The following is a 25,493-nucleotide window of genomic DNA, read 5'->3' as shown; positions in this document are numbered from 1 at the left end:
TTTTATGGAATCTTGAGTATGGTCTGCTTGTATCATTTCTAAATAAATAAATAATGAACATTTTTAGGTAGTAAATGCCAGACAACTGTGGAGGATAGATACTACAAGACTCAGAGGAGGGAGAAAATGGTGTTAATTGGAACAGATGGAGTAGATGGGCCAGGTTTCACAGTGAAGAGGGGAGCTCAGCCAGGCCCAGAATGACCAGAAGCAGGGAGTTATGACAGTGTTAGGGAAGCTCTGGGAGAAAGGTCAAGGTTGTTCAAGTTCAAGACTTTAATTACTAAGTAACTGAAAGTTTGGGGCATGGGCAAAAGAGAAAATTATCTCTCTGTGCCCCTTTCCCATTCCCAAGGCCACCTGGGAAAATAGAAGAGGCTACATGGAAGGAGCAGAATCTGGAAGTCAGGAGGCCAGACTTTGACCTCAGTGTCATCACTCAGCAGCTTTCCCCATTTGTCCAGACTTGCAGGCTCTGACTCTACTCTGCCTTTGACTCCTTCCTGATTCAGGTCTGTCACATTGTAGGGCTCTTCATTCGACCAGTGTTGCCCACCCCCCCCGCCCCGGCCCCAGGGAACACTGGCCAGAATCTGCAAGATACTTTAACTAACTGTTGTGTTCTACTAAGGAATTCCCATGTATAGTGTGTTTTTACTTCCTATCGTGTATGTACACTTCCCCCATTATTGGGACCAGGATTGTAACTGTGTGCTTTGTAGTATTTAATAAAGCAGAGAGTCTTCCTTTATTTGTGGAACGAACTGTTCCAAATAAGTGAAATTTTCAGAGGAATAAAGTTTAGCTAAATAAACTTTAAATGTCAAACACAGTGTAATTATTTTGATAAAAATCCCCAAAACTCTAAGGATAATTTAACTCTTTCTTGATGACACCAGGTTATAAAATTACAAACCTCCACTGTTGGTCTTTGCTGTCCTACAGTGATGTCCTCAGAAGCTGTTGGAACTGTGAGCCTTCCCGTTTGCCACAGGGCCCCAGCCTCGGGTCCTCTTCTGCTTCTCTTCTCTTCTTTGAGAACTTGTGCTAGTGATACTGTGCTTTTTCTGCCGGGGCCGTTCTTTTCCTTTCTTCCTGTCTGTTTCTGATCTGCTCTGGGGTCGCAAAACAGATAAGCAAGCCGGTTAAGTAGGTGTTAAGAAAACCCTAAAAACTCCTCAACTATGCAACATCCATTTTGGCTATTCCTGGTTCTCTGCTGCACTCTTGAGCGTCGAGGTTCCTGGAGAGGTGGGTTGTTACTGCGCTCAGTTATCCTCTGACACATCCAGTCGAGGCATTGTTTGGCATTACACGTTTTAATAGACCATTGCAAGAGCATACCACTATTTTTTCCCCAGTGTGATCATTCTTACCCTATTCTAAATTTTCTTTTAGGTACGCAATAACTGTTTGGTATTTTGATGCAGATGAGAGAGCACGAGCTAAAGTAAAATATCTAACAGGTAAACGTTATTTGGGGCCAGGGTATCCCGCAAGGCAGGTGCCCCGCAGTCCCGCGGTGCTGGCCGTGAGCGCAAACACGGTCTTTATTAACTCCACAAAGACTTGCTCCTTGTTTTTGTCAGATTCCTTAATTCCCTTATGTAAAAGAGGACTTCTCTCAAGTCATCTTCATTGTTCTCTTTAACGAACAACATTGTCCAAAGATGAGGAAAGTTTGAGGCAAGAAACCCGAGCAAATGATTCAAATACAAGCTGAGTTTTTCTGTGATTACCCTTTCCAGTCACCGGCTGCCCAACTTGCCCAACTTAACTGCCATCTGGCTTCCTCTCATTCTCCCGTTAGAAGGAAGTCAATAAATACCCTTCCCTTTTTAAACGTACATGCTCTAAGGAATATCCGGGTCTTCCACGTTGAATGTGGACATGAAGAAAATGAATACAAAGGAGATGAATTGAAATGCCGAAACCAAAAGTCAAACAGGCGTGTCGAGCCCGTCCCTGCCAGCCAGTGGTGTCCATAAATCAACACACTTGAACCGAATCTGAAGATCCTTCAGGATGCCAGCCCCACCCATCCCCAATTCCCACCCGAAACTGCCTCCTGAGAGTAGGGGGTCTTAGTTTTCCATCGATGGACCACTTCTCTCTTTTCTTTAACCCTACCTTACAGCTCCAAAAGTCTGCTCAGTGCTCACATGACTGATTCGCTGTATTTTCATGAGCCATTGATAATCCCACATCAGCCTTTCGTAAAATTACAAAATTGGATGTGCATTGCTTTTTCTATGTATTTTTAAAGTTACTATTTGTGACAGAACCCTAGTGGGGTGCTTTCAGTGACGCTGAACACACTGCTATTTTATAGCAATTCAAATTGCTTTTCAAGTAAAAGGAGGTAAAATTATCTCTGTAGAGAATGGCTTTTCCCTTTAAAGGTTTACCAGTTCAGAGTAACGTGTTCATTATAACAATGCTGTGGGGTAGCGAGTACAGTAGTTTTCAGATGATGTGTGTTTGCAAAGCTGAGGCATTGTGCACACTGTTAGGAGCTCAGTGGGAAGCAGTATCAGAATAACAGATGCTCTCTGGTGCTTAATGAATGAATGAATTTTTTTTTTTCCCCTTGCAGGTGAAAAAGGTGTGAGGGTTGAACTCAATAAGCCTTCTGATTCCATCAGTAAAGACGTCTTATAGAGCCTTTGATCCAGCAATACCCCACTTCACCTACAGTAATTGCAAGCTCTTTGTTAACTTGTGAATACGAATAAATGGGATAAAGAAAAATAGACAACCAGTTGGCATTTTTATAAGGAAACAAACAACTTTGTCATGTTGCATCAGAAAGAAGATTTTGACTGTGTGACTTTGTACTGCATGATTGACTCCAAACCTGTGATTGCTCATGGGAAGAATATAAGCTACCAGCAGAAAATGGGGTTGACATCTGGACGTGAAATAAGTGCCCTAGGTAGAAGTTTTTCATTCTTATATTTTGCCAGATCTGTCATCTAGATGAGTTCATTTCATCTCTCCCTTTTTTATATAGTAAGTTTGAATTTGAAGTAATTTTTGTATGATCAGGTACAATACATCAAAACTGAATTGACAAAAAATTACAGTATTACTCCCCCAAATAGCATCAATCTATTTTTGTAAACTTCTTCGTACTATTAAATTTTGCCCTAAAAAAGACCTCTTATCATGATTGTTGCCAGTGACTGATGATTACTTTCATTTCCTTTTTACTTACCATAAGAAAAGGAGCACTTTAATCGCCAACTGAAAACTCAGATTGTTTTGTAGTCCTGTCTTTTACACTAATTTGAGCTCTTAAAGATTGCTGCTGTCCTGTTTTTGACATTGTTCATAACAAAACATTAACAGTAAAACCATCACCGTTTACTACCAGTAACTTTTGGTTCATGTTTTATAAGAAAAAAATACCCAGGTTTTATTCTTTTAAGTTAGTATTTTTAAAAGACTAAAGTGACTGGCACTAAACGAACTTGAGTTTGTCCTCAGCATCAAGTTCCCAAGACAAAGGGCTCTCTCATGCTTTCAGGTATATCCTGTAGATGTAGAAGGTGACGACGTCCCCTTCCTAAGACTTTCCCTTTTGCTTCCTGTCAAGTTGATCGTACTTCCAATTTTGCTGTTACGTTTTCTTCCTACTCCTGTGACGCACGTGGTCTGCAGTGGAGAACCTGGCTTCTGTTGGCTAGCTTTAGGGGGAGACTGAGCGCTGGGGCTGAGCCGCGTTAGTATAGACCGAATGTTAGCGAATCCTCGGAGCCGAGCCAGGGCAGGCATTCCTCAGGCGCGAAGCTCGCCTCTTTGTCAGTACTGAAAGCTGGATGTTTAGCTTAAAAATACAAAAGAAGTGGAAAACCAGGTAGCTTTATTATTCTATTCTGTTTTGTGACTTTTCTTTTACTTTTCAGAAAAAAGAGGGACTATTACACTATCACACAAGGCCTCCCAGACTTCTGTTTTTTGATGTATGAACTGGGAAGGATGTCTAGGACTTTGTTTTCCTGGGCTGATCTCTAGCAGAGCCCAAAGGGTGGTATCCATGTTTAGCATGAATTATGGGTCTAGACCTTGCCCACTTCAGTTTTCTGTCTCTGTCCTTGATCTTTGCCAAAATGTGTGTACAGAAATACTTCTGTATATTTCAACTCATGACAGTTTTAGCATCTGTATAGTTTGTATTCAATTAGAGACCTTTTCTATGGAAAGCTCAGTAATTTTTATTAAAAGATTGCTATTGTTCATGTAAAACATGAAAAAAAAAATTGTTCAGTGAAACCGACAGCGTGGACTTAGGGCGGGATGAAAGATTCAGTATCGTGAACTCACTTAGGAGAACTTGCAGGAGAAAATTCGAGTTTATTGTTGTCTTTCCTGCCCGTGCTCGGTTTTGTTCTCCTTCCTCTTCTGTGTTCCAGACAATGCAATGTAAACCTCTCTCTAGTCAGTGCCTCTGCCGGCCGGACCTGGGGATGCAAGGTGTCTCTGCCCTCTGGTCTGCGGTGTGGCGTGCTGCGCTGGGCCCCCACTCAAAAGCGCTGTCGTTTTTAGGTCTAGTAGAAGTTGTGTTCTGTTGGGGGGGTGCGGTTCGTGTGGTTGTCAAGGTGGGACTGCAACAGCCTTTCCTTCTGGGAACCCCTGTGTCATTCACATGTGTATCTCTGCAGTTGTGCAAAGTGTCAGATTCTACTGTCTGTGCGTGTGCTTTCCAGGCAGGTCTTAAAATTTGTATTTTTCAGAAAATTGTAACAGATTTCTTGGAGATGATTGTGAAAGGATCAGGAAATCCAGGATAGCCATTTCTTTAGTATCCATTTAAAATCTGTTCGTTTCATGTTAGTGGGACTGTTAACTTGTCACCAAGCAGGACTCTATTTAAAACAAAATTTAAAACTACTCGTGGCCTATATGTGTTTAATCCTGGTTAAAGATAAAGCTTCTAATGCTGTTTTTCATTCAACACATTAACCAGCTGTAAAACACAGACCTTTATCAACAGCAGGCAAAGAATTTCAGGATTCATACACAGACGGTAAAGTCATGTAATTTGAAAAGCAGTGTTTCATTATGAAAGAGCTCTCAAGTTGCTTGTAAAGCTAATCTAATTAAAAAGATGTATAAATGATCTTGAAAAACTTATGGTTGTTATTTCCAGCTGTCTTTTTTTTTTTTTTAAACCCTTTATCATACACTGACTTTCTTAATGGGCCCTTCCATCAGATAAAGTGCTTTTCTATCACACATCTCTGGCTTAGTCCAGAACATTTGGTATTGCTTTTTATAAATGATAACAAGGGAGAGAGAGAGAACAGTCACGATAGGAGTCTAACAATTTTAGAAACATCCCAGGGGTAATTGGCCTGTTCACGGGATCCATGAGCTCTTTGTTTAGATTCTCAACATTTGGATTCTTGCCCTTTCAATAGAATTTTTAAAAATTACTCTCACACCAGTGCTGTTGAGTATATCTGTGTCACCCCTCTGCAGCAAACAGGAAGGGGCATTAGGCATAGATCTGTAATTGTCACAGGTGTCCTGTGTGTGTATGCACAAAAGTTTAATTCGTGTGGTTATGGTCAGAGACTAAAATATAAGCACTCTTGTAATGTGAGATCAGTGTACATGTTCATTTATCTCTTACCTAAAGAACTTTAGTGTGGTGGTTTTGTTATGTTCTAGCCTATCATGGGGCATTCGGGAACATGTACTGAAATATAGTGGGGTGGATTAAAGGAGAGGGCAAATAAGTCAGAGATGAAGACTAATTAAATTAGGTCGTGTTGTAAAAAGAGCACAGGACTGACAAATCTCTGTTTAGTTCTGGCCCAGTCACTTAATTATGTGACCATTGGAGCCTTTCTCATCTGAAAACAAACACCTGCCGAGCCGTGTGAGACCTAAATGAAGTACAGATTATTTCCGAGGTGCGCATGGCCCAAGCGTGAGGACTCTGTGGTGGCCATAGACCGCCGTGGTAAATATTTACACCGTATGGTTAATCACGTCCTCGTGGACTGGAGGTTTTCAGTTCACGTACAAACACTCACGAGGAGATGCCCAGACTCTACCGCTTCAGGATCGTTCTTTGGACATCCAAGGTCAGGAATCCATTCCCCCCACTCTGCTGTTGGTTTTAATGCAGATTCTTTTCCTTATCACCAGCAAGTAAATTTCACCTGAAATACGGCAAGTGCCCAAGGATAAACCATTGGACAAATGACATGAAGGGCCTACCTAGAGCCAGTGAGGTGCAATGCCTTCAAAATGCTGAAGGAAAATGCTTTCCAAACGAGAGTGCTAAGCTCGGGCAAGTTACTAATGGAGTGTGAGGGTAAAACAAAGACACAGATCTTGAAAAATTTACCACCCACATACCCTTTCGCAGGAAGGCATGTGAAGGATATGCTACCCCAGATTGAGGAAGTCAGCCGAGAAAGGGGAAGATAAGGGATCCAGGAAACAGGAGACCCAGCAGAGTGGTGGAGGGGGTCTCCAGAACAATGGGGAAAGGAGACCTCAGGAAGACGGCTGCCTAGCAGGCAGGCAGGGAGACAACTGCTCCAGACTGCTAAGGGCTAGAAGCCACAGGAAAAGTAGGAAAATCAGGACATAAGGATACAAGCAAATTGTGGATGAAAAGTCATCACGATTTACTCTGCGTCCCAGCTCTGAATACCACCAGTAGTCTGAACTATCAACCTGATCTAAGTTACAGTGGAATTACATGAGGAAGATGGGGGATGGGAAGTGTGCTGTCCACTTGGGGGGGTGGGGACGGGCTGGGGGGCTGGACAGGGCCCTACATTCTTATCTTTCATGTGGGGAGCTGGTTAGCAAATAAGCTTTCATCCGGGAAGTCCAACGTGTGGCAATGTGATTATGTTACTGAGAACGAATCAGGCAACTAAACCTGAAGAGTCACTTAAGAGTTAAAATTTGTGCTCAGGGGAAGAAATCTAAAGCCATTCCTATGCCTGAGTCTTTAGATGGAGCCTGCTTTTTCTCTGTGGAAGCTCGTGGAGTTACTGTCTGTCCCTGGACCTCTGTAGTTTTCCAGTGTTCTTTAGTGTGGTAGGCATGTGGTCTGTAAATTCATGCCCTACGTGTGGGGACATTTTCTTAAACGATTACATTAATTATGTCCCCCCTCCATTCTCTTGCTCTTTCTGGACCTCCCATGGTCCAGACACTGCATCTACTGGGTTGTGCCTCTTGCTCTTAGTTACTGTGTGTCTTTGTCCTTTACGTTTTTTTATGTCTCTTTTCCAGTTTTGCCAGCGAGGGTTTCATGTCTATTATCAGGTTTTAATTTTCAGGAGCTCTCTTTTGTTCTAATTTTTTTTTTTTTTTTAGTATATAAGAACCAGTTCTGCTTAATACAGTATTTAACCTTGCTTTGTGTTCATTTTAATTTTTCTCTTTCATATTAGAGGTTTTGTTCACACGTCTGGTTATTCTTGCTGGGTGTTCGTGTCTAAGGGGAGGTACTTGAGCTTCTGGTTTTCCAAGAAATATCGGCAGCCGCCTAAATCTGAATCTCTTTCGTAATCTTCCCAACACATGCAGATAAGGAGAACCGAGTAAGTCACCTAGAACGCATGCCCGAAGCATAACCGTGAGACACAGAAGTTCAACCTGCAGGAAAGCAGAGAACTAAGCCTCCGAGGCCAGCATCAGGACCCACGTGAAGGCAGAGTCAGGTGGAAGCTATAAGATAAAGGGACCAGGGAAACAGGGGCCTGGTGGTGGCAGTACACAGCGGGGGGCGGGGGGGGGGGAGGCAGGGACCCCACCACAAGTGATGGAAATACAGTCTCCGACTGATGATGGCTGACTCAACGATTTTTCAACTTTACGATGGTGCAAAAGCAATACGCACTCAGTAGAAACTGTACTTGGAATTTTGAGTTCGGATCTTTTACCAGGCCACGGATCACGTGGTACATACTCGCTCGTGATGCTGGGTGACGGCAGTGGCCTCAGCTCCGAGGCAGGCACGTGACCACGAGGGTCAACAACCGACCCACTTCCTACCGTTCTGTGCCCCAACCGCCACTCTTGGTTTTCACTTCCAGTGCAGTATCCAGGCGATTACATGAGCTGTGCATCACTTTATTATTAAACAGGCTATGTGTTAGATGACTTTGCCCAACTGTAGGCCAACCTCCGTGTTCTGAGCACGCTCAAGGTCAGCTGGGCTGAGCTGTGATGTTCAGTAGGTTAGTGTATTAAGGGCATCTTCAGCTTACCATGGGTTCATTCAGTTGTAAGTCGAGGAAGATCTGTTTTGATAAATCTGACCCTGGTTCAGCAGAGCACTGACCACTGGGTCATTGAGGAAGAAGTTTGAAAGTTCACGAGATTGAAGGTGACTGGGGAAGGTACCGTTTCTGGGAGAAGGGGTAGAGGTCTCCTGGAGACTTGATGGTAAAGTGCAAGAAGGAAGCAAGGGTCTCACAGGGATGGAAAATATCACAGAATCAGAAGAGAACAACCCCTCCCAGCTCAAAATAAAAGTGTTCTCTCGGGGGAATACTGCATTTCCCTGTACCAGCAGAACACTAGTGAATCATAAGCCACGCAAACCCCTCCTCTCTGCCTGGATAGAACCAACTGTTTCTGCAAGTCAAGAAAAGAATGCCTTTCAAAATGAGCAGAAAAAGGAAGACAACATCTATAAACACTGCCATTAGAAAACAAAATGAGAATCGTTTACACCTGATGAAAAGTCTCCCCTCAATGATAAGGCAGAAGAGAACTGCAACAAGAACTACCCTGAATCAAATATCCTTAAACAGGACTTTGCAGAAATTAAACTTAACACTGGAACTTAAAAACTCAAGGGCGCCTGGGTGGCTCAGTTGGTTAAGCAACTGCCTTCGGCTCAGGTCATGATCCTGGAGTCCCGGGATCGAGTCCCGTATCGGGCTCCCTGCTCGGCAGGGAGTCTGCTTCTCCCTCTGACCCTCCTCCCTCTCATGCTCTCTGTCTCTCATTCTCTCTGTCTCAAGTAAATAAATAAAATCTTTAAAAACAAAAACAAACAAAAAAAAGTTAAAAAAAAAAAAACAACAAAATATCAGGGACACCTGGGTGGCTCAGTTGGTTAAGCGTCTGCCTTTGGCTCAGGTCATGATCCCAGGGTCCTGGGATCGAGCCCCGCGGGCTCCCTGCTCAGTGGGGAGTCTGCTTCTCCCTCTGCCCTCCCCCTGCTGCATGTGCACACGCCCACACTCCCTCTCTCTTTCAAATAAAATCTTTAAGAAACCTTTCCAAATGTCAGAACAAAAATGAAACAAAAAGAAAACCTTCAGCAAGCTGTAAAAAATTTAAAAAGACAAAATTATCTCAAGATTAAATTACAGGGTGGCCAAGGAAGAATAGATTTCGACTGAAAATACAGTGAAGGGCATTGGAAAAAAGTAGAAAAGCAGCCAAGAGTCCATAACCAAAGTTAAAAGAGAAAGTAGAGTGGGTACACACAAGTGTGTATGCATTGAGGGGTGCTCACATGGTGAAATGAGCATGGACAGTCGGCCAGTACACAACATGGAGGACTCACAGACATGCTAAGAAGATGGACTCCAACCTCCCCTTGTGGATCCTGTGGAGGTGGCTATTGAATATCTGGTGTTAAGTATGGAACTGAACAAGTGTGGGTGGGTCCATCTTCATAAATGCATTACTGGGGCGCCTGGGTGGCTCAGTCGGTTAAGCGTCTGCCTTTGGCTCAGGTCATGATCCCAGGGTCCTGGGATCGAGCCCCACGTCAGGCTCCCTGCTCAGTGGGAAGCCTGCTTCTCCTTTCTCTCTCCCTCTGTCAGCCGGTCAGGTGCCCCTCTATTGAATTATTTTAAATGTATACAAATGCATAAAAGAACCCTATGAGGAATCTAATGTAAAAAAATATAAATACCCTCCCGTTTCTTTCATATAGATGCAGATTTTCATATATTTAGTTTGCAAGGAATGCTTATAACCTGGAATGATTTGGGTCTTAAGAGTGTTCTAGCTTGAAAATACACAACCTTGGATTCTTCAGAGAAGTACGGAGAAGGGGGCGCCTGGGTGGCTCAGTTGGTTAAGCAACTGCCTTTGGCTCAGGTCATGATCCTGGAGTCCCAGGATCAAGTCCCGCATCGGGCTCCCTGCTCGGCAGGGAGTCTGCTTCTCCCTCTGACCCTCCCCCCTCTCCTGCTCTCTCTCTCTCATTCTCTCTCAAATAAATAAAATCTTTAAAAAAAAAAAAAGATGAAGAGTCGGCATTTACGGGGTTATTATTGAGAAAGCACATAAAAATGGAACTTGAAAATGCCTAGCCATTTCATTCACTTAACACCAAGAATCTAAGAGGCTCCTCTTTGTTCTGTTAGACAAATTCTGATGTAGGGGCAAGGGACAGTATTTGTGTCCTAGGAAGCCTTCAGATTAATGTGGGCGAATGAGAGCGAAGTGCGTTGTCTCAGACATACTCAAAGGAAGAGCACTATAATTTCAGAAATAGTAGGAAAGTATAGGTGTTGCCTTGTCTGGAAGGCTTCCTGTTATGAACTGCCCGGTTTTGCCCTATGTGTGGGTTACTGGCTTGCTTTCTTGCAGACAACTGTGAAGTCAGCGTGTTGAGTGAGAGGTGAAATGAAAACAAGACTAGGGAGGTTAGGGTGCCCTGTACATCAGTCCTTGTTTGTTTGAACAAGCACACATTCTTGGCCTGCTGTGTCTCTTCGCGCAGGACTTGAGATCATAACCTATCCTTTCCTTTCTACGAATCAGAACTGGCAATTATTGTTCCAGTTGTTGGCAAGTTTCTCGTCCATTTGCTTTGGGCTCGGCTTCGTTTTTTTCCTCCCGAGAAGTTTAACTTACCAAGAGCGCCCCCTGGTGTTCGGTAAACAAAGAGGGTAAATCTTTTGGCAAGTTTGGCTCCAGTAGGGAAGGGAGCCAACAGCCGCTTGTTTCTGTATTACAGTGCACAGCATTGTAATTAATAATTAATAATGATCTGGCTCCAGATTCACCCAAGACCAGTCTTTTCATTTCAAAAGATATGTGATGATGAAGTATGTATCCTATAACCTTCTGGTGGAATGTTAGAAAAAACAAGAAACCCCAGCGCTAAATCTCCACATGGCATCCTTTTAACTCCCAAGGCAATTTAATCTGTAATAATAATTGTCATACTAGAGTTTCACTTCAGTGGTGCATATGCTTCTAGTCAACAACTACAACAAATTGCTAAAAAAGCGAGACACAGGGTAACAGGAAACCAGTGGCCCTCAGTAAGAATGAACAAATTACGAAGAGCTCACCTTTGTTACGAGCAGCCTGATGAGAGGTCCTGCATGTACCCAGGTGCAGGATCCCAGGGAGGCACTAAATTTGCATGAAGATACAGTTAGCTGTTTCACTTTGATAGTGGAATTTACTTAAAAATCCTGTAAGCTTTGCGGGGTGCCTGGATGGCCCAGTGTGACACTTGGTTTCCGCTCAGGTCATAATCTCAGGGTCGTGCCTTGTGTCGGGCTCCGCGCTCAGCACTGTCTGCTTGAGATTCTCTCTCCCTCTGCCCATCCCACTCGTGCTCTCTTGCTCTCTCAAATAAATAAATCTTTAAAAACAAAATCCGGTAGCACTGGCTGTTAACATGCAACTAATGAATCGTTGAACACTACATCAAAAACTAATGATGGACTGTATGTTGGCTAACTGAACATAATAATAAAAAATAAATCCTGTAGGGGCCCCTGGGTGGCTCAGTCGGCTCAGGGTCTGCCTTTGGCTCAGGTCATGATCACAGGGTCCTGGGATCAAGCCCCGCATCCAGCTCCCTGCTCAGCAGGGAGCCTGCTTCTCCCTCTCCCTGTCTGCCACTCCCCCTGCTTGTGCTCACTCACTGTCAAGTAAATAAAATGTTAAAAAAAAAAATCCTGTAAGCTTTGAAAAAAACAAGCTCAGTGCTTTAGGACATGGGACAATATGAGTGTTTTGTTGTATTTTCCACTTTAGATACACATTTATGTAGTCTAAAAAGCAAGACAGAACTTTCCAAATTTAAAATTAGGTGATAGTGGATAGCCCTGACTTGAGTTTTTATAAAGTTTACTACCCTTCTCCCCCACCCCGTCTCTCCAGAATGAAGGGTGATAGCATTTAAAGGTTGACCCAGATACACCAGCTGTTACTAGGGCAGGGCGTGGACTTTAATGGTAAAAAACTAAACCAACAAAACAGAAAACAATTTCTCTGATGTAAGTGACTCAGAGTTGGGGGTAGCAGAATTCTTTTGGTGCAAGTTTTTTCAAAAGCTTTAACATGAAGTGAAAGCTATATAATTCCAAATTTAAAATTAACTTCCCTTTTCTTGCCTCCTAACATGTCATCATCCCTTAAAACTGACCAACTCAAGGGGCGCCCGGGTGGTTCATTCGGTTAAGCGACTGACTTGATTTCCAGCTTGGGTCATGATCTCAGGGTTGTGAGAGGTCATGTTCTCAGCGCAGAGCCTGCTGAAGATTCTCTCCCTTTCTCTGCCCCTCCCCCGCCAAAGAAACAACTGACCAACTCTTCATTTTACCACCTAGCTCTTTCTCAACCCACCCTCTCTCCAGCCCTGCCACTGCCCTTCTTCCTCCCATTAATGTTGCCCCCAGAGAATCCATCAAAACACTTCTCAAATGTTCTTGACTGGCTTACAAACCTTTCGAACCCCTCTCCCCACCCGCCCCTCCCCTCCAGAGCACCGCCTCCACCTGAATCAACAGATGTGTCACCAGGGACCACACAAACCAAACATAAAGTGGACTTAACACCACCCTCAAAATTCCACCTAGCTAGATCTGTCTGCAGTCCTTCTGCCATTTTACCCCTCACATCTTACTCTCTGTTCATTTGGACTGGCTTAGTTCCCCCAGTAGAATGTGCTGGTCTAGCTCCAACACCTATCTTGTGCTCCCTCATTCTGCAAGGCCCTTTCCATCCTTTCTTACCAGGCTACCCTGACTCACCCTAGAAGATCCAGCTTGGAAGGTGTTTCCTCCAGGATACATCCCCTGATGTCCTGGCTGTGCTGATCGTCCTGAAGTCCCCACAGCTCCCAGCAGAAACCAGTCAAGTGCACTTCCTGTGTTCAAATTAATCTGTTCTTGTCTCACTACCCAACTAGGCTGTTTTTATAAAGCCTGAGGACATGGACTGTCTTATTTACTTCTTTGCCCCAGAACCTCATACAATTTTGGCTCAAAAACGGTTTACCTGCATATAATTTGCTAAATTGAATTAAGAGAAAATGATCCTCTGTGAAAGTATATAATTGCATATATTCAACAGAATACACATTTTAAGTCATTTATATATAAATATTTATTAAAATACCATTTTTCAACTTCATACTTAAGAAATATCAAAACTTGTAAACACTCAACCAGATGAGCCAACGAAAAGGACTGATAACAGTGTGAAGACAGTTGAACAACTGGAACTCTCCTACATCGCCGCCAGTATTTACTAAAGTCAAACCTGCAAACACCCTGTGCCCTGGCACCTCCAGTCCTGGGTATATGCCCAACGGCAATGAGTAAGAATGTTCTCAGCAGCATTATTCATAAGAGCCAGCCTCAGACTGGGACTAATTCCCACGTCCGGTAATACTAGAATGCTCAGATAAACTGGCATATTCAGACAGACACTACAGAGCAATGAAACAGAAGGAACTTCTAACGTGGCAACGAGAGCAGGGCTTTATGAAGTTCAAAGACAAGCTCAAGCAACCCCTGGGGACGAGATGTAAACAGTGGTTACATTTGGAGGCAGTGGCTGGGGCCCGTGAAGAGGCACCCATGCGGCCGCCTCCTGCGGGAGCTGCAACGTTCCCTCCCTGACCTGGGCAGCCGCCGCCCAGGAGAGCACGATGTCCAAGTCCAAGTTCACAAGTCCAAGTTCACACTTCAGAGCTGGCCCCTCAGGTGTGTGGTCATGTTGCAACAAAGGTCAGAAAAAAGAAAACCTGTGAACTAAACTCTTGGAAAAAAGCCAACATGCTAGAGGTAACAGGCATGAGAAAGTAAACTTACGATAAAAGGACCTTTGTCTCTTTGCTGTAACATGGAAAGGGATGTTTTCAAAAAGAATTATACTTTTTAAAATGTCCTTTTTATTGTAACGGTTACAACTTTGGCTTAAAGTTCGTGATACTGTTTCCAGATAATGTTCCACTGTTAACATAAACTAGGCAACTCCGTGATGTTACTTAGGCCAGTTACTCAAGCACTTGATCCACTCATTTGGCTACATTGTGAGAAAACTGCTCAACTCTGGCTTACGGGATTGCAGGAGTAATAGTCTAAAATTTTTATTTCAAACTATATTCCTTCTGTACTTTAACCTAAAACCTGCTGCCACCTTTTTAGTGATGACAGAAAATAAAATTCTTTAAAATACAGAAAATGCATTTCCTCCTAAGATTAAAAAAAGAAACCAAAAAACCAAAAACGGTGAGTACCCTAAAACAACTAATATACTTTGTCCTCCAGATTGTATTTTTGGTCGATGAGTCTGATGTTCTGAATATTAACTTCCAGTTCTGGGACTGAGTTTTAATATTAATAAATATTCAGTTTAGCCAAATACCTGGCAGGATTCCTCACTGAATATTTTGAGGGAAGTATATAAATAAAAAGATTAAATACCTTTAATCAAATACCTTTAAGAGCAAGAGAGAACAACAGTATCTAAAAATTATACATGTAAACACGCAGAATGAACTCTGGGCTACAGGATACGCAAGGCAAGAGTGGAAATATAGCCCTTTTCAACACAGAATATTTTCCACTACAATCTCATATATATATATATCAAACAAAACTAGATCATTAACCTACAAATCTTAGTATTACTTTCACCGAACTTCCGGAGTGGCTGACCCCCTATTCGTGGGGTAATACAGGTGGCGTGTGACACCATTTGTTTTTCCAAGACTTTTTCAACTTTCGACTTCGATGCTATCCCCTACAAGGCACAAGTCCAAGTGCTCATTAATCTGAGACTCCACAACCTCATTCTGACAGACGGGACAATCAACCATTCTGGCTGAGCTGCTGGGGTTCGGAGTCGCAGCTGTAGGATGGGGACTCCACTTTGGAGCATTTCCACCACTTTGTACTTGCTCTTTCTTGATAAAATAACTGTCAACAACAGTCTTGTCTTCTAGCCTGGCTCGTTTACTTGGGAACGTCTCTTCAGGCCCACTCACATCCTGGGGTGCAGTCACAGACGTTGATTGCGATGCTTTTAAAGAATTTCTCAGGGGTTTCTTCGAAGAGGTGACCCTTCTTTGAGAACCAGAAGAGACTGAGTTTTTAGCGATGTCACCAGCTGCTAGGCTTTTTGTTGGAGATCCGTTCACACTTCGGAAGGCCTTCTGGCTGGCAACTGAGACTCTAGGAAAGTAGTTGCTTAAGACATTTTGGTGACTGGTAGTGAGAACAGGGGACACTAGAGGAGTTTTTTTACTCGAACCATTCTGTTCCAATTTCACCTCAATTTTAGAATTACGTCTAAGAGCTTTTGCTGAATGGTCTTGACTTAAAAGATCTTGGGTTTTATTAATAGCATATGGAGTGACAAACTTCCCAGATGAAGGCGAATTGCTCGTTTCTCCGAGAACATATCCTTTCCCGCTGAAAGGGATTAACAGTTGGGTCTCACCTCTGTTGAGTTTCTCTGCAAAAGAAGCAAAGGTTTTCTTGACTCAAAATTAATACAGCAACAAATGTTAAGCTAATGACCTATTAATGGGAGAAGGACAATCTGCAGCGGTCAGGGGGCTCTGGGATGGAGAGGACACAAAGGATAAAAAACATCTTCTATTCAGATAAGGAGTTCTATCATCCAAACACTACCAGCAAAGGAACTTTTACCTTGAAAATCACTTAGCATTCTTTTTTTTTAAAGATTTTATTTATTTATTTATCTGACAGAGAGAGCAAGCGAGAGCAGGAACACAAGCAGGGGAAGAGGGGAAGGGAGAAGCAGGCTTCCTGCCAAGCAGGGAGCCGGATGCGGGCCTCGATCCCAGGACCCTGGGATCATGACCTGAGCCGAAGGCAGACACTTAACTGACTGAGCCACCCAGGTGCCCTGAAAATCACTTAGCATTCTTGAAGTTTAGTTCCAGAGGGAGAAGTCTGCTCCCACATTCTTACCTTTTCTCCTACTCCCACAGAATGAGGACATATAATCTCTCCACGTAAATTCTTCTCTAGCTTCTCCACTCACTGAACATTTTGGATTTGGGAAGAGTAGCTTATTATGTTTCTGGATCCAACCAACAAATTCCCAAGGGAAGAAGCATTAACTTTAGTGACCTGGTTCCCTCTTCAAAAGGCAGTTACTCTGAACTTCATAGGAAAGGGATAAATCTTGAAGATGAAGTACCAGCACATACATGTCATATCCTTTTCCCATTCTTCTCCAATGAAAATACATACATCAACAGCAGAAGTCACTCGGCTAGAATCCAACTGATAGGAAGGGCTGGGGTCAGGACTAATTCCGGGCATTGTTATTTGAATTATTGTTTTTATTGTGACAATCATTTTGCCTTCTGTTTCCCAATGACTCATCAAGTCAAGACAGGGAAAGGGACTTTACCCGCCAATATTATCCGTGGAAACTATTTCTACTTTAACTCACATCTACATCGAGCGAAGTACATTTTTCTACCATCACTTCATAAACGGGGATTTTTTTCCTAAGGCCATGCTTACAAATATCTCTAGGAGAAAGAATCCTCCTTAAGCCCGTCCTAGCAGCAGTGCTCCAGAGGCCAGCTCTGGCTTCACGTGGTGAACCGCGGTCCCAGCCAAGGGGGAAGCACGGACAGCAAGCTACCTTTATCTTCTGGGGCTGTTGGCGGCGTCCCCAGTGCTGTCTTTCCTCTGCCCTTCCTGGAGTAGTTCTCTGGCTCCTTGATTTTGATGTAAGTGCCGCCGCAGGTCTTCTGGTGCTCGGCCCACCAGTAGTCGTGAGCAGAGGGCGCCCGGTTGGTGGCGCGCTTGACGTAGCCATAGTAGGGCTTCCTGTCCCTGCACGGGCCGCTGCAACGCCACCAGTGTCGCCGGTACTCGTCCACCTCGTCGTGGAAAGTGTGGCACACCTGGGCAGGAGAGAGCGCTCAGCGTTAAGGGGGCGAGCCCACCAGCGTAAGAAAACTGGTAAGCGGCCTTCCACTGTTGGAACCCTCCGGTTTCTGAGAGCTCCCTGCGGTGACGCTTTGGGCAGGACAGCGACTAGCCTTGGCTTCTGTGCAAAAGCTCCTTTTAATGGGCTAGCAGCAGCTAACACTTCATGAACTGTCTAAAGACAGACAGATGGGAGGTTAGAAGACAAAAAAAAAAATTTTAACCCATAAAAGCCCCTATCAATGCTAAAACCTTTAGAAACCAAATTTTAAAATAATCAAAAATTATGATAAAGACACAGTTTCATATAATGCCGAATTGTTCCCCCTGCTCAACTGATACTTTCCCCCACAGGTCACACTCCCAAGGGGTCCTGGACGATCTCCTATAAATGCCCCACTCCACCTACACAAGCCTCTTGCCTGATGCAGCCTCTGCGACACCCACTCCACATTCTCGAAGCTCTTTGCTCGTGTCTGTACTGAGCCTTACGGGGCATCATTTTATCTGCTTAAGGCGAAAAGCTCCCCAGATTTCAACTGTCTTCATCTTTGTGTCCCTAGCAGCTAATACAGGCTCCAGCACAGTGAAGGTGCTCAGTCAGTATTTGCTGCCTGACTTAATGAAAAGCTTCATTCATTGATTCAAAGAAAATTCTCTGCAAATGGGCTTTGCAGTCCTTACACAGGATCCTTTAGTTGCACCCTCTAGAAGAACCCTACTTACAGATGAAAGCGGTCTGGATGAGAGGAAAGTTAGCCCTCCCACCTTGGTGGCCCTGAGGATAGCAGGGCACCACTGAAAAACCGATAATCCTAAATAACTCCTCGTACCTTTTTCTTCTGTCTTCTCGTAGAACATTACTACTGTACAAGATAAGGAGCATCCATAGGTGAGATTTTTTTTTTTTCTTTTTAACCAAAGACCTTTAACTTTCTAACAATTTCCCCAAGGGAAAGAATGTAAAGCCTTCTACAACTCTACAGCTAAGTTTTATACTGGCTCTCCATCCTAAGCAAAACACCTCTCTGACTTGCCAAGCATGCCAACAGTACACGTTATGTTCGGTGCACAAGACCCTGGAGGGTGGGGGTTTGGGGACAAAGAGCTACGGAACACCTGCCTTCTCCCTTATGTTGAGAATTCTTCACTTAATTCACTGGTCAAACAGCCAGGGCACTGGATCTGTTTTGCTTCAAATTCCTGTAACTCCTACAGCCTGGAATGTGACTTCTTTAACGATGTCGTCACTAAAATAAAACTATGCAACTGGATGCCCTGTGGAGTTTGTTATAACAGGATGTAACCTGTAAAAGCAAGGGGTGTCCACTCGGTAAAACCTCTCCTAAGTGAAAACACACAGACGTGCAAGATAAAAGAATATATCCTCTTCCAACTGAACAATAGGAAGTATACCAGGACTTTGCTTAAAGTGAAAACGCTAATGAGGAAACTAAAAGCCTTTTGTACCAGCAACTCCACAATTCTTTTGTTAATGCAGGCCACTTTCTTATGTTGAAGTAACTCTGTTTGATAATACACGAGCTCTCTGGAAAATTAAAGCCAACAGCTAGAAAAAAATATACAGAAGGTGAGCACTTTCCATTTTCCACCACACTGGCCTTTATTGCAGGAAATAATCTTTGCAGGAACGAATATTCTATTTAGTTCAATCCAGTGCAGTACCCATTAAGCCCTAGTGGGGGTGCTGCATCACACGTCTTATACAACGATGTGCAAAGCTAAGAGCCGCCCTGTGTGCAGAGGTGGGAAAGTAGAATAAAATACTGTAAAAGGTCAAAGAGCTGCTGAGGACATTCAAAGGACGGAGCAGTCCTGGCCCGCCACAAAGACGCAGGGCATGTGACAGAGCACAGAGGAAGTGGTGCATGTGAGGGAGAGGATGTGTGAGGAGCGGCACGGGGGCTGCAAAGTTCCCTCAGAAGCCAGACAAGCTGGGGGCTGTGAGAGGCAGGAGAAAAGGAACAGTACGGTCACCTAATAAAATGAATCTGTAATAATAAAAGCACCTAGTATTTTAACTTGTACTCAAACCGGGCTACAATGTTTTGTGTGTATTTTCTCCTTTAATCCTCAAGGACCCACAGGTAAGTATCCTTACTGCCCTCACTGCCTCCTCCTGCGTGAGGCCCCACCGTTCGCCATCCGTGGAGCCAGCATCGGAACCCTGGCATCAGACTCCTGGGTTTTTTGACCCCAGGCTCTGCTTCCTACAGTATCACGCAGAAATATGAATCCAGGAAGGCTTCTGGTGATGGCAACGACCCATGAAATGGCAGCACATTCAGGAACGATCAAAGGAGGAGACTATCACAAGGAAAGGAAGCTAAGGGACAGTTGTAATGACCCAGAGGTAGTGCAGGCCTGCAGCCACTTCTGCATCCAGTGTCGCCCTAGCTATGCTCAGAGGCCTTGGGGGGCCGCGGTGAGGCCCAGCCCGAGACGAGCCAGTCAGCGTCTCTTCGCCCGTCTTATCACTCACTGTGGAAAATCCTCAAAGACAGTATTTATTCCTACCTGTTGTCTATTTTTAGTTAAATCCCAAGGTTTACTGAATAAACTACTAAAAATCATAAATGTTATACTTGTTTAATATTTAGTAAACTAATTACTTAAATTAGTAAATGTTATATTTATTTATTATTTAAATCATATACCGTTATATTGGCTCCAGTCAGGCGATTGATGCGATGCATATGTTTACAAAACTCTGGGCCGTGCCCCTCCCGGTCTTTATCATTATTAGTGACAAATAAATAGGCATGTATCATTTCATGCAAGAGGGTCTGAAACAGAAAACAATTTGTTAGGGTGCTTTTGAAAGTAAAAATGCATTTTCTTACTCTACCTGGGGGTCTTAACTCTGTTTGGATCACGGGCTCCTTTCAGAAATTGACAGAAGTCATGAACTGTCTTTCTAGAAAAATTACATACACATACATTCACAAAACTTTGCATATATGCTCCGAAGCTCTGCAAATCCCAGGTTAAGAACTCTGTTCCAAGAAAAGCCTTTTTAACTCTTCATCAAAACCCAAAAGGAAAGATCAATGAACTCAACTACATAAAAACTTTAAAATTCTGGGGCGCCTGGGTGGCTCAGATGGTTAAGCATCTGCCTTCGGCTCAGGTCATGATCCCAGCGTCCTGGGATCGAGTCCCGCATCGGGCTCCCTGCTCCTTGGGAGCCTGCTTCTCCCTCTGCCTCTCTCTCTCTCTCTGTCTCTAATGAATAAATAAATAAAATCTTTAAAAAAAAAACTTCAAAATTCTGTGTGGGAGAGAAAACACAGTGACTGAAAAGACCAATTCAGAATGATATAGGTGCAATGCATCTCTCAGGCTACTAATTTTTTTTTAAAGATTCTATTTATTTATTTGAGAGAGAGAGTGAGAGAGAGAAAGGGCACAAGAGGGGGGAGCGGGAGAGGGAGAAGCAGACTCCCTGCCGAGCAGGTAGCCCGATGCGGGACTCGATCCCGGGACTCCAGGATCATGACCTGAGCCGAAGGCAGTCGCTTAACCAACTGAGCCACCCAGGCGCCCTCAGGCTACTAATTCTTAAAACATGAAGAGCTACGAAAGTCAACACAAGATGACCAATAACCCAATTTTTCAGTGGGCCAAGGTCATAGATGGGTTCACAGAAAAAGAGATATAAAGTCTCTGTCAATGCTATAGAAACCAAATTTTAAAATGATAAAAAATTAGGATAAAGCATAAACATGAAAAAAAATGTGCACTTCATTTATAAAAGCAAATACAAACTAATGCTACACCAGTAGGCCACTCCTGCTTATCTAGAGTAGCAAAACTCCTGAAGTTTGACACAACTAGTAAAGCTAAGGAAAAAAACATTCCCATCTATCTCTGATGGGACTGAAAAATGGTACACACCCTCACAGAGGAGAATTTGGTAACATCTCACAAAATTACAAATGCATTTATCCTCTGACCCAGCAATCCCGAGACTAATAAGAAAGGTCATGTGTACCAGGTATTTTCATTGTGGCACTGTTTATAAGGTTAACACTGGAAGTAAGTGTTTAGCAATAGGGGCCTGGCTGAAGGAACTAGGGAAAATCCACATCACAGAATTCTATACAGACTTAAAGAATGAAAAAGATCTCTATGAAATCATTTGGAGAAACCTACAGGGTATACTGTTTAAATGGAAAGGACAAAGTACAGAAGAACCTACACAGTATTTTGTATGTTAGGTGATTGGGAGAGGGAATAAGAATGGACATAAATATCTGCAAAACAGGGGCACCTGGGTGGCACAGCTGGTTAAGCATCTGACTCTTGGTTTCAGCTCAGGTCACGATCTCAGGGTTGTGAGATTGAGCCCCGTATCTGGCTCCACACTCAGCACAGAGTCTGCCTGAGGTCCTGTCTCCCTCTCCCTCACCCCTCCTGGAGGCTCATGCTCGCTCACTCTCTCAAATAAATAAATCTTTAAAAAAAATATTTGCAAAAGAGAAAAATGAAACAAAAAAGAAAGTAATAACAACAGTATCCTACAGTAGTCAGGAAGTTCAGCATAGAGAGGGATGGGGTAGGACAACATTTCTGTGTGTATAGCTTTCTATAGTTTTGGGATTTTTGAATCATGTAAAATTTCGAAACAAACAAGAAAACCTACTGCTCTAGTGAATAGCATTTGATGGTAAATCCTGTGATTGGCCCAAATTTCATCTGAATTTACATAAATCTTCTTTGAATTAAAACAACAGCCTACTGCTCATTTCCACACCAAGGATGCAGAAGTGTAGGTGCAAAATTCACGAAAGTATTTAAGGCTGCTATTTAATAATGTATCCTAAAGAAATATGAATACATTTTTTAAAAAGTGAAAGTCACAGGGCGCCTGGGTGGCTTGGTTGGTTAACCGTCTGCTTTCGGCTCAGGTCATGATCTCAGGGTCTTGGGATCAAGCCCTGTGTCAGGATCTCTACTCAGCAGGGAGCCTGCTTCTCCCTCTCACTTGCCCTTTGTGCCCTCCCTCTCTCTCTTTCTCAAATAAATAAATAAAATCTTAAAAAATATATATGCTTAAAAAAAGTGAAAGTCATAAAGGTCTTCAAGAGCAAACCTTGTTCATAATTTTTTTTACAAAGAATTTCCATCAGAAGAACTAGACTGCCATCAATGAACCACAGTCTTATCAAATTACGCTGAACAGAAAAATGGGTGAATCAAACATTTTAACTTGGTCATTACGAAAACATCCCTTTTAAAATTATCAACTCCGGGGGGCGCGTGGGCGGCTCAGTCGTTAGGCGTCTGCCTTCCGCTCAGGTCATGATCCCAGGGTCCTGGGATCAAGCCCCACATCGGGCTCCCTGCTCTGCAAGGGGCCTGCTTCTCCCTCTCCCACTCCCCCTGCTTTGTGTTCCCTCTCTCGCTGTCTCTCTCTGTCAAATAAATAAAATCTTAAAAAAAAAAAAAAAAAATCTTTAGTCTGATACAACAGTTTTCTGTTATTGTTTGAATGATAATACTTTTTTCCAACCTTCTACATTTAATGCATGTATGTCATTATCTTAAGCACATCTCTTTTCATCTAGTATGTCATTTCATGTCTTTAATTAGTGCTTAGTCCATCTACATTTAATATAATTACTGATATTGTGTTTATGCCTTTTTTTTTTTTGCAGGGTTTTGTTCCTTTATTCCTTTTTTTTATTATTTCTGCTGTACCATTTTACACTTAGTAACCATTTACTTTTTTTCTAATTATTGGTAAAAAGCATGTAACATAAAATTTACCATCTTAACTATTTTTAAGTGTACAGTTCTGGAATATGAAGTATATTCACATTGTTCTGAAACCCATTACCTTTCACTATCCTTAAAAACACCATCTTTCATATTTCCAAGCATGTTTTAACGTATTTCCCATCTAATCTCTACCACCCTACCCTCTTTCATGCATACGTTTCAAGTGACATAACTGGGGCAAGACCAGTCACACTGGGTGCATCTTGGGGAATTTCAGGCATCTTCTAGACTCAACTAACCATAATCTGGGAGCTCCCACTGCTCCATTTTGCTAGTGAAGCGTGCCCTTGCCCACGCTGGTGGTTATACCAGCTCAGGTAGATATTCTGGGAGGGCGGCACCATGGTGGCTGAACTATCAAAATTTGTGTGCCTCAGTAGGAAGATATGGGTCCTAATTTTTTCTCTGCTCCTAAATATGTAACTTCAACCAGTTACTTAGCCCTCTGAACCTTAACATCCTCATTTATAAAAAGGAGGACAACACACATTGTACAAAAACAGGGTTGTTGTGAAGATCAAATTAGATAATATACCTGAAAGCCTTTAGCTGTGAAGAACTATAAAAATATAAGGTAATCATTAACAGTTGCCCTGCAGTTAAAGTTTGCAATGACAAAAAACAAGTTTTTGGTTTTTTTTTTACATTACAGGTTAACTCACAGCAGCCTAGATCAGTAATAAGCATTTTTAATTACTCAGCTAAGAATCAAGTTTATGCAAACAATACCTCTACGAGATCCTTTCTTGGTCTCAACTTTAAAAGAGGTTCACTGAGACGGATGGAACACATTCCACCCCTCCCTTCATAGCTGCATATCCCAGCACACCTGGAAAACAACCACCACAAAAGCATCATTCACCTAATATACACAAAAGAGAAATACAGATGAAAGAGTAAATCCTTATACATTCTCGGGCAGTTCACACTAGTGTACCTTCTTTGTTAGGAGATACTTGCATTTCCCCCCAGTGAGAGAGATTTGTCAACAGTACTGCATCCCTTGCCCTAGCCAGGCAGGCTGCAGGAGCCCGAAGAGGACAATCCTGTTCTGCTCCCAGTCTCCTCCCTACAAACTATAATCAGTTTGTGTTAACAGCCAGATCTCCATTAGCACATCTCTAAAACTGTAACCGAAGCCTTTATGAAGATTTGTTCTTTAAGCACAGTTTCGTGTCATATCTTAATCTGTCTTACTTTAGGCTGTTTTGTATCCCTTCAAAAACAAGCACCTGGCATACAACCCCATCTTAAACTTGTTAATTCCGTTCATGTGCAGGAACAAGTTATTTCAAACCGGGATTTCTCAACCTTAGTGCACATCCTTTTAGAGGCATCCCCGAAGATCCTTTGGGTCCAGAAATATGGAAACGTCAACCCCATGCCCCTTCTAACACCTGAGCTCACTAGTAAGTGGGGATATCTCAAGGAGCATAGAAGAGGACAACACACATCCTTGGGAGACTTCGCTGCCTCCTCGGCATTCTTTCTTAGGGGCTGACTGGTTGCTTCTCCCTCCTGGGTCAGAAATGTGTTAATTCATTTTCAAATCAGAGGAGATCCAAAGACACATCCTTTTCTCTCACTGTGTCCTCTACAAACCAAACTGTTCCCGGGACGGGACACACGGTTTCTTAAAGTTGCTCGAGCGGGAGAGAGACAGAGTAGGGAAGAGAGAGATACACCGAGAGGAGCTGCCGGTCCAAAACAAGACCCCCGGGCCCATCGGGGCGGAGAAAGAAGAGAAGCCCAGGGCCGGGGGCTGCAGGGAAGCTGCCAGCCGCCCTCGTTTCCCCAGCGGGGCTCGGGACTCACAGGGTCATTCGCATGCTCCACTTCACCTCGACGGCCTCCAGCTGGCCCCAGAAGAACTGATCGTTGAACTGCACAAACAGGGCCTGCAAATCCGGGGTTGGGTCCACCAACTCCCAGGACGCGTCCACCAGCGACAGGGGCGCCTGGGCCCGGTCGCGCTCCGAACCCTGCAAGTTCCACTCCTCCTGAAGCCGTAGTGCCAGCACCAGATCCTCATCCATCACGGCCGGTGTCCGCCGGCGTTAAGCTGGCCCCACGTCTCCGAAGCTCCGAGGGCCTGGTAGAGCTCCTAGGAGATACCGGCTCTCGGGGGGCTCTCGGGCTGCTCTCGGGCCGCCCGCCGGTCTCGCGAGAACTCAGGAATAACCGGCTCTAGAACGAGAACTGAGTTTGCCCCAAACGCCGAAGCCAAGATTCTGGGGCTTAAAAAAGAGAATTCGGCATGACACCTCCTAGTGGGCTCAAAACGTGGGTTCCCAGGGCTTGGACTCCAGGGAGGTTTCAGGAAACTGGTTACCGCCTTACGCTTCGCCGCTAACTTCAAGCACCAACGTCACGCTCAGCCCATGCGCAGTACCCACGTCCCTCTGCCTCGCCCTCCACTCGCTTCCGCAATAGCGCCCCCGGCGCATGAGCCCTAGGCGGCGGGCGTTCCTGCGCAGGCGCGGTGTCTGCGCCCGGCCCCTGCGCAGGCGCGGT

General features: G+C 43.8%; 2 protein-coding genes across 4 annotated transcripts in view; one reads left to right on the top strand and one right to left on the bottom strand.

Moving 5' to 3' along the window:
* EGLN1 (egl-9 family hypoxia inducible factor 1) overlaps positions 1-5,122 on the top strand; it is a 59,852-nt gene extending 54,730 nt beyond the window's left edge. For 2 of the 3 annotated variants that reach the window (XM_035008461.1, XM_035008458.1), the window contains 2 exons: positions 1,399-1,466; positions 2,597-5,122. In XM_035008461.1, coding sequence (XP_034864352.1) covers positions 1,399-1,425 — 27 coding nt within the window. In that variant the 3' untranslated portion in view covers positions 1,426-1,466; positions 2,597-5,122. The remainder of the gene's footprint in view (positions 1-1,398; positions 1,467-2,596) is intronic. The other variant, XM_035008460.1, reaches the window with a different exon arrangement.
* An 8,263-nt stretch (positions 5,123-13,385) lies between these two features.
* SPRTN (SprT-like N-terminal domain) lies at positions 13,386-25,392 on the bottom strand. Its single transcript, XM_035008457.1, has 5 exons — positions 24,795-25,392; positions 23,709-23,808; positions 19,853-19,981; positions 16,885-17,149; positions 13,386-15,714 (listed from the first exon to the last, which is right to left on the bottom strand). Exons 1-5 carry the CDS (start codon positions 25,013-25,015, stop codon positions 14,975-14,977), a joined length of 1,455 nt encoding a protein of 484 aa, XP_034864348.1. The 5' UTR covers positions 25,016-25,392; the 3' UTR covers positions 13,386-14,974.
* Between the last annotated feature and the right edge of the window lie 101 nt (positions 25,393-25,493).

Source organism: Mirounga leonina, unplaced genomic scaffold (genome assembly GCF_011800145.1).
Source record: "Mirounga leonina isolate KUSES-001 unplaced genomic scaffold, KU_Mleo_1.0 Mir_152, whole genome shotgun sequence".
Taxonomy (NCBI): Eukaryota; Metazoa; Chordata; class Mammalia; order Carnivora; family Phocidae; genus Mirounga; species Mirounga leonina.
The sequence above is the reverse complement of the archived record's forward strand: the minus strand, read 5'-3'. Positions and strand labels throughout refer to the sequence as shown.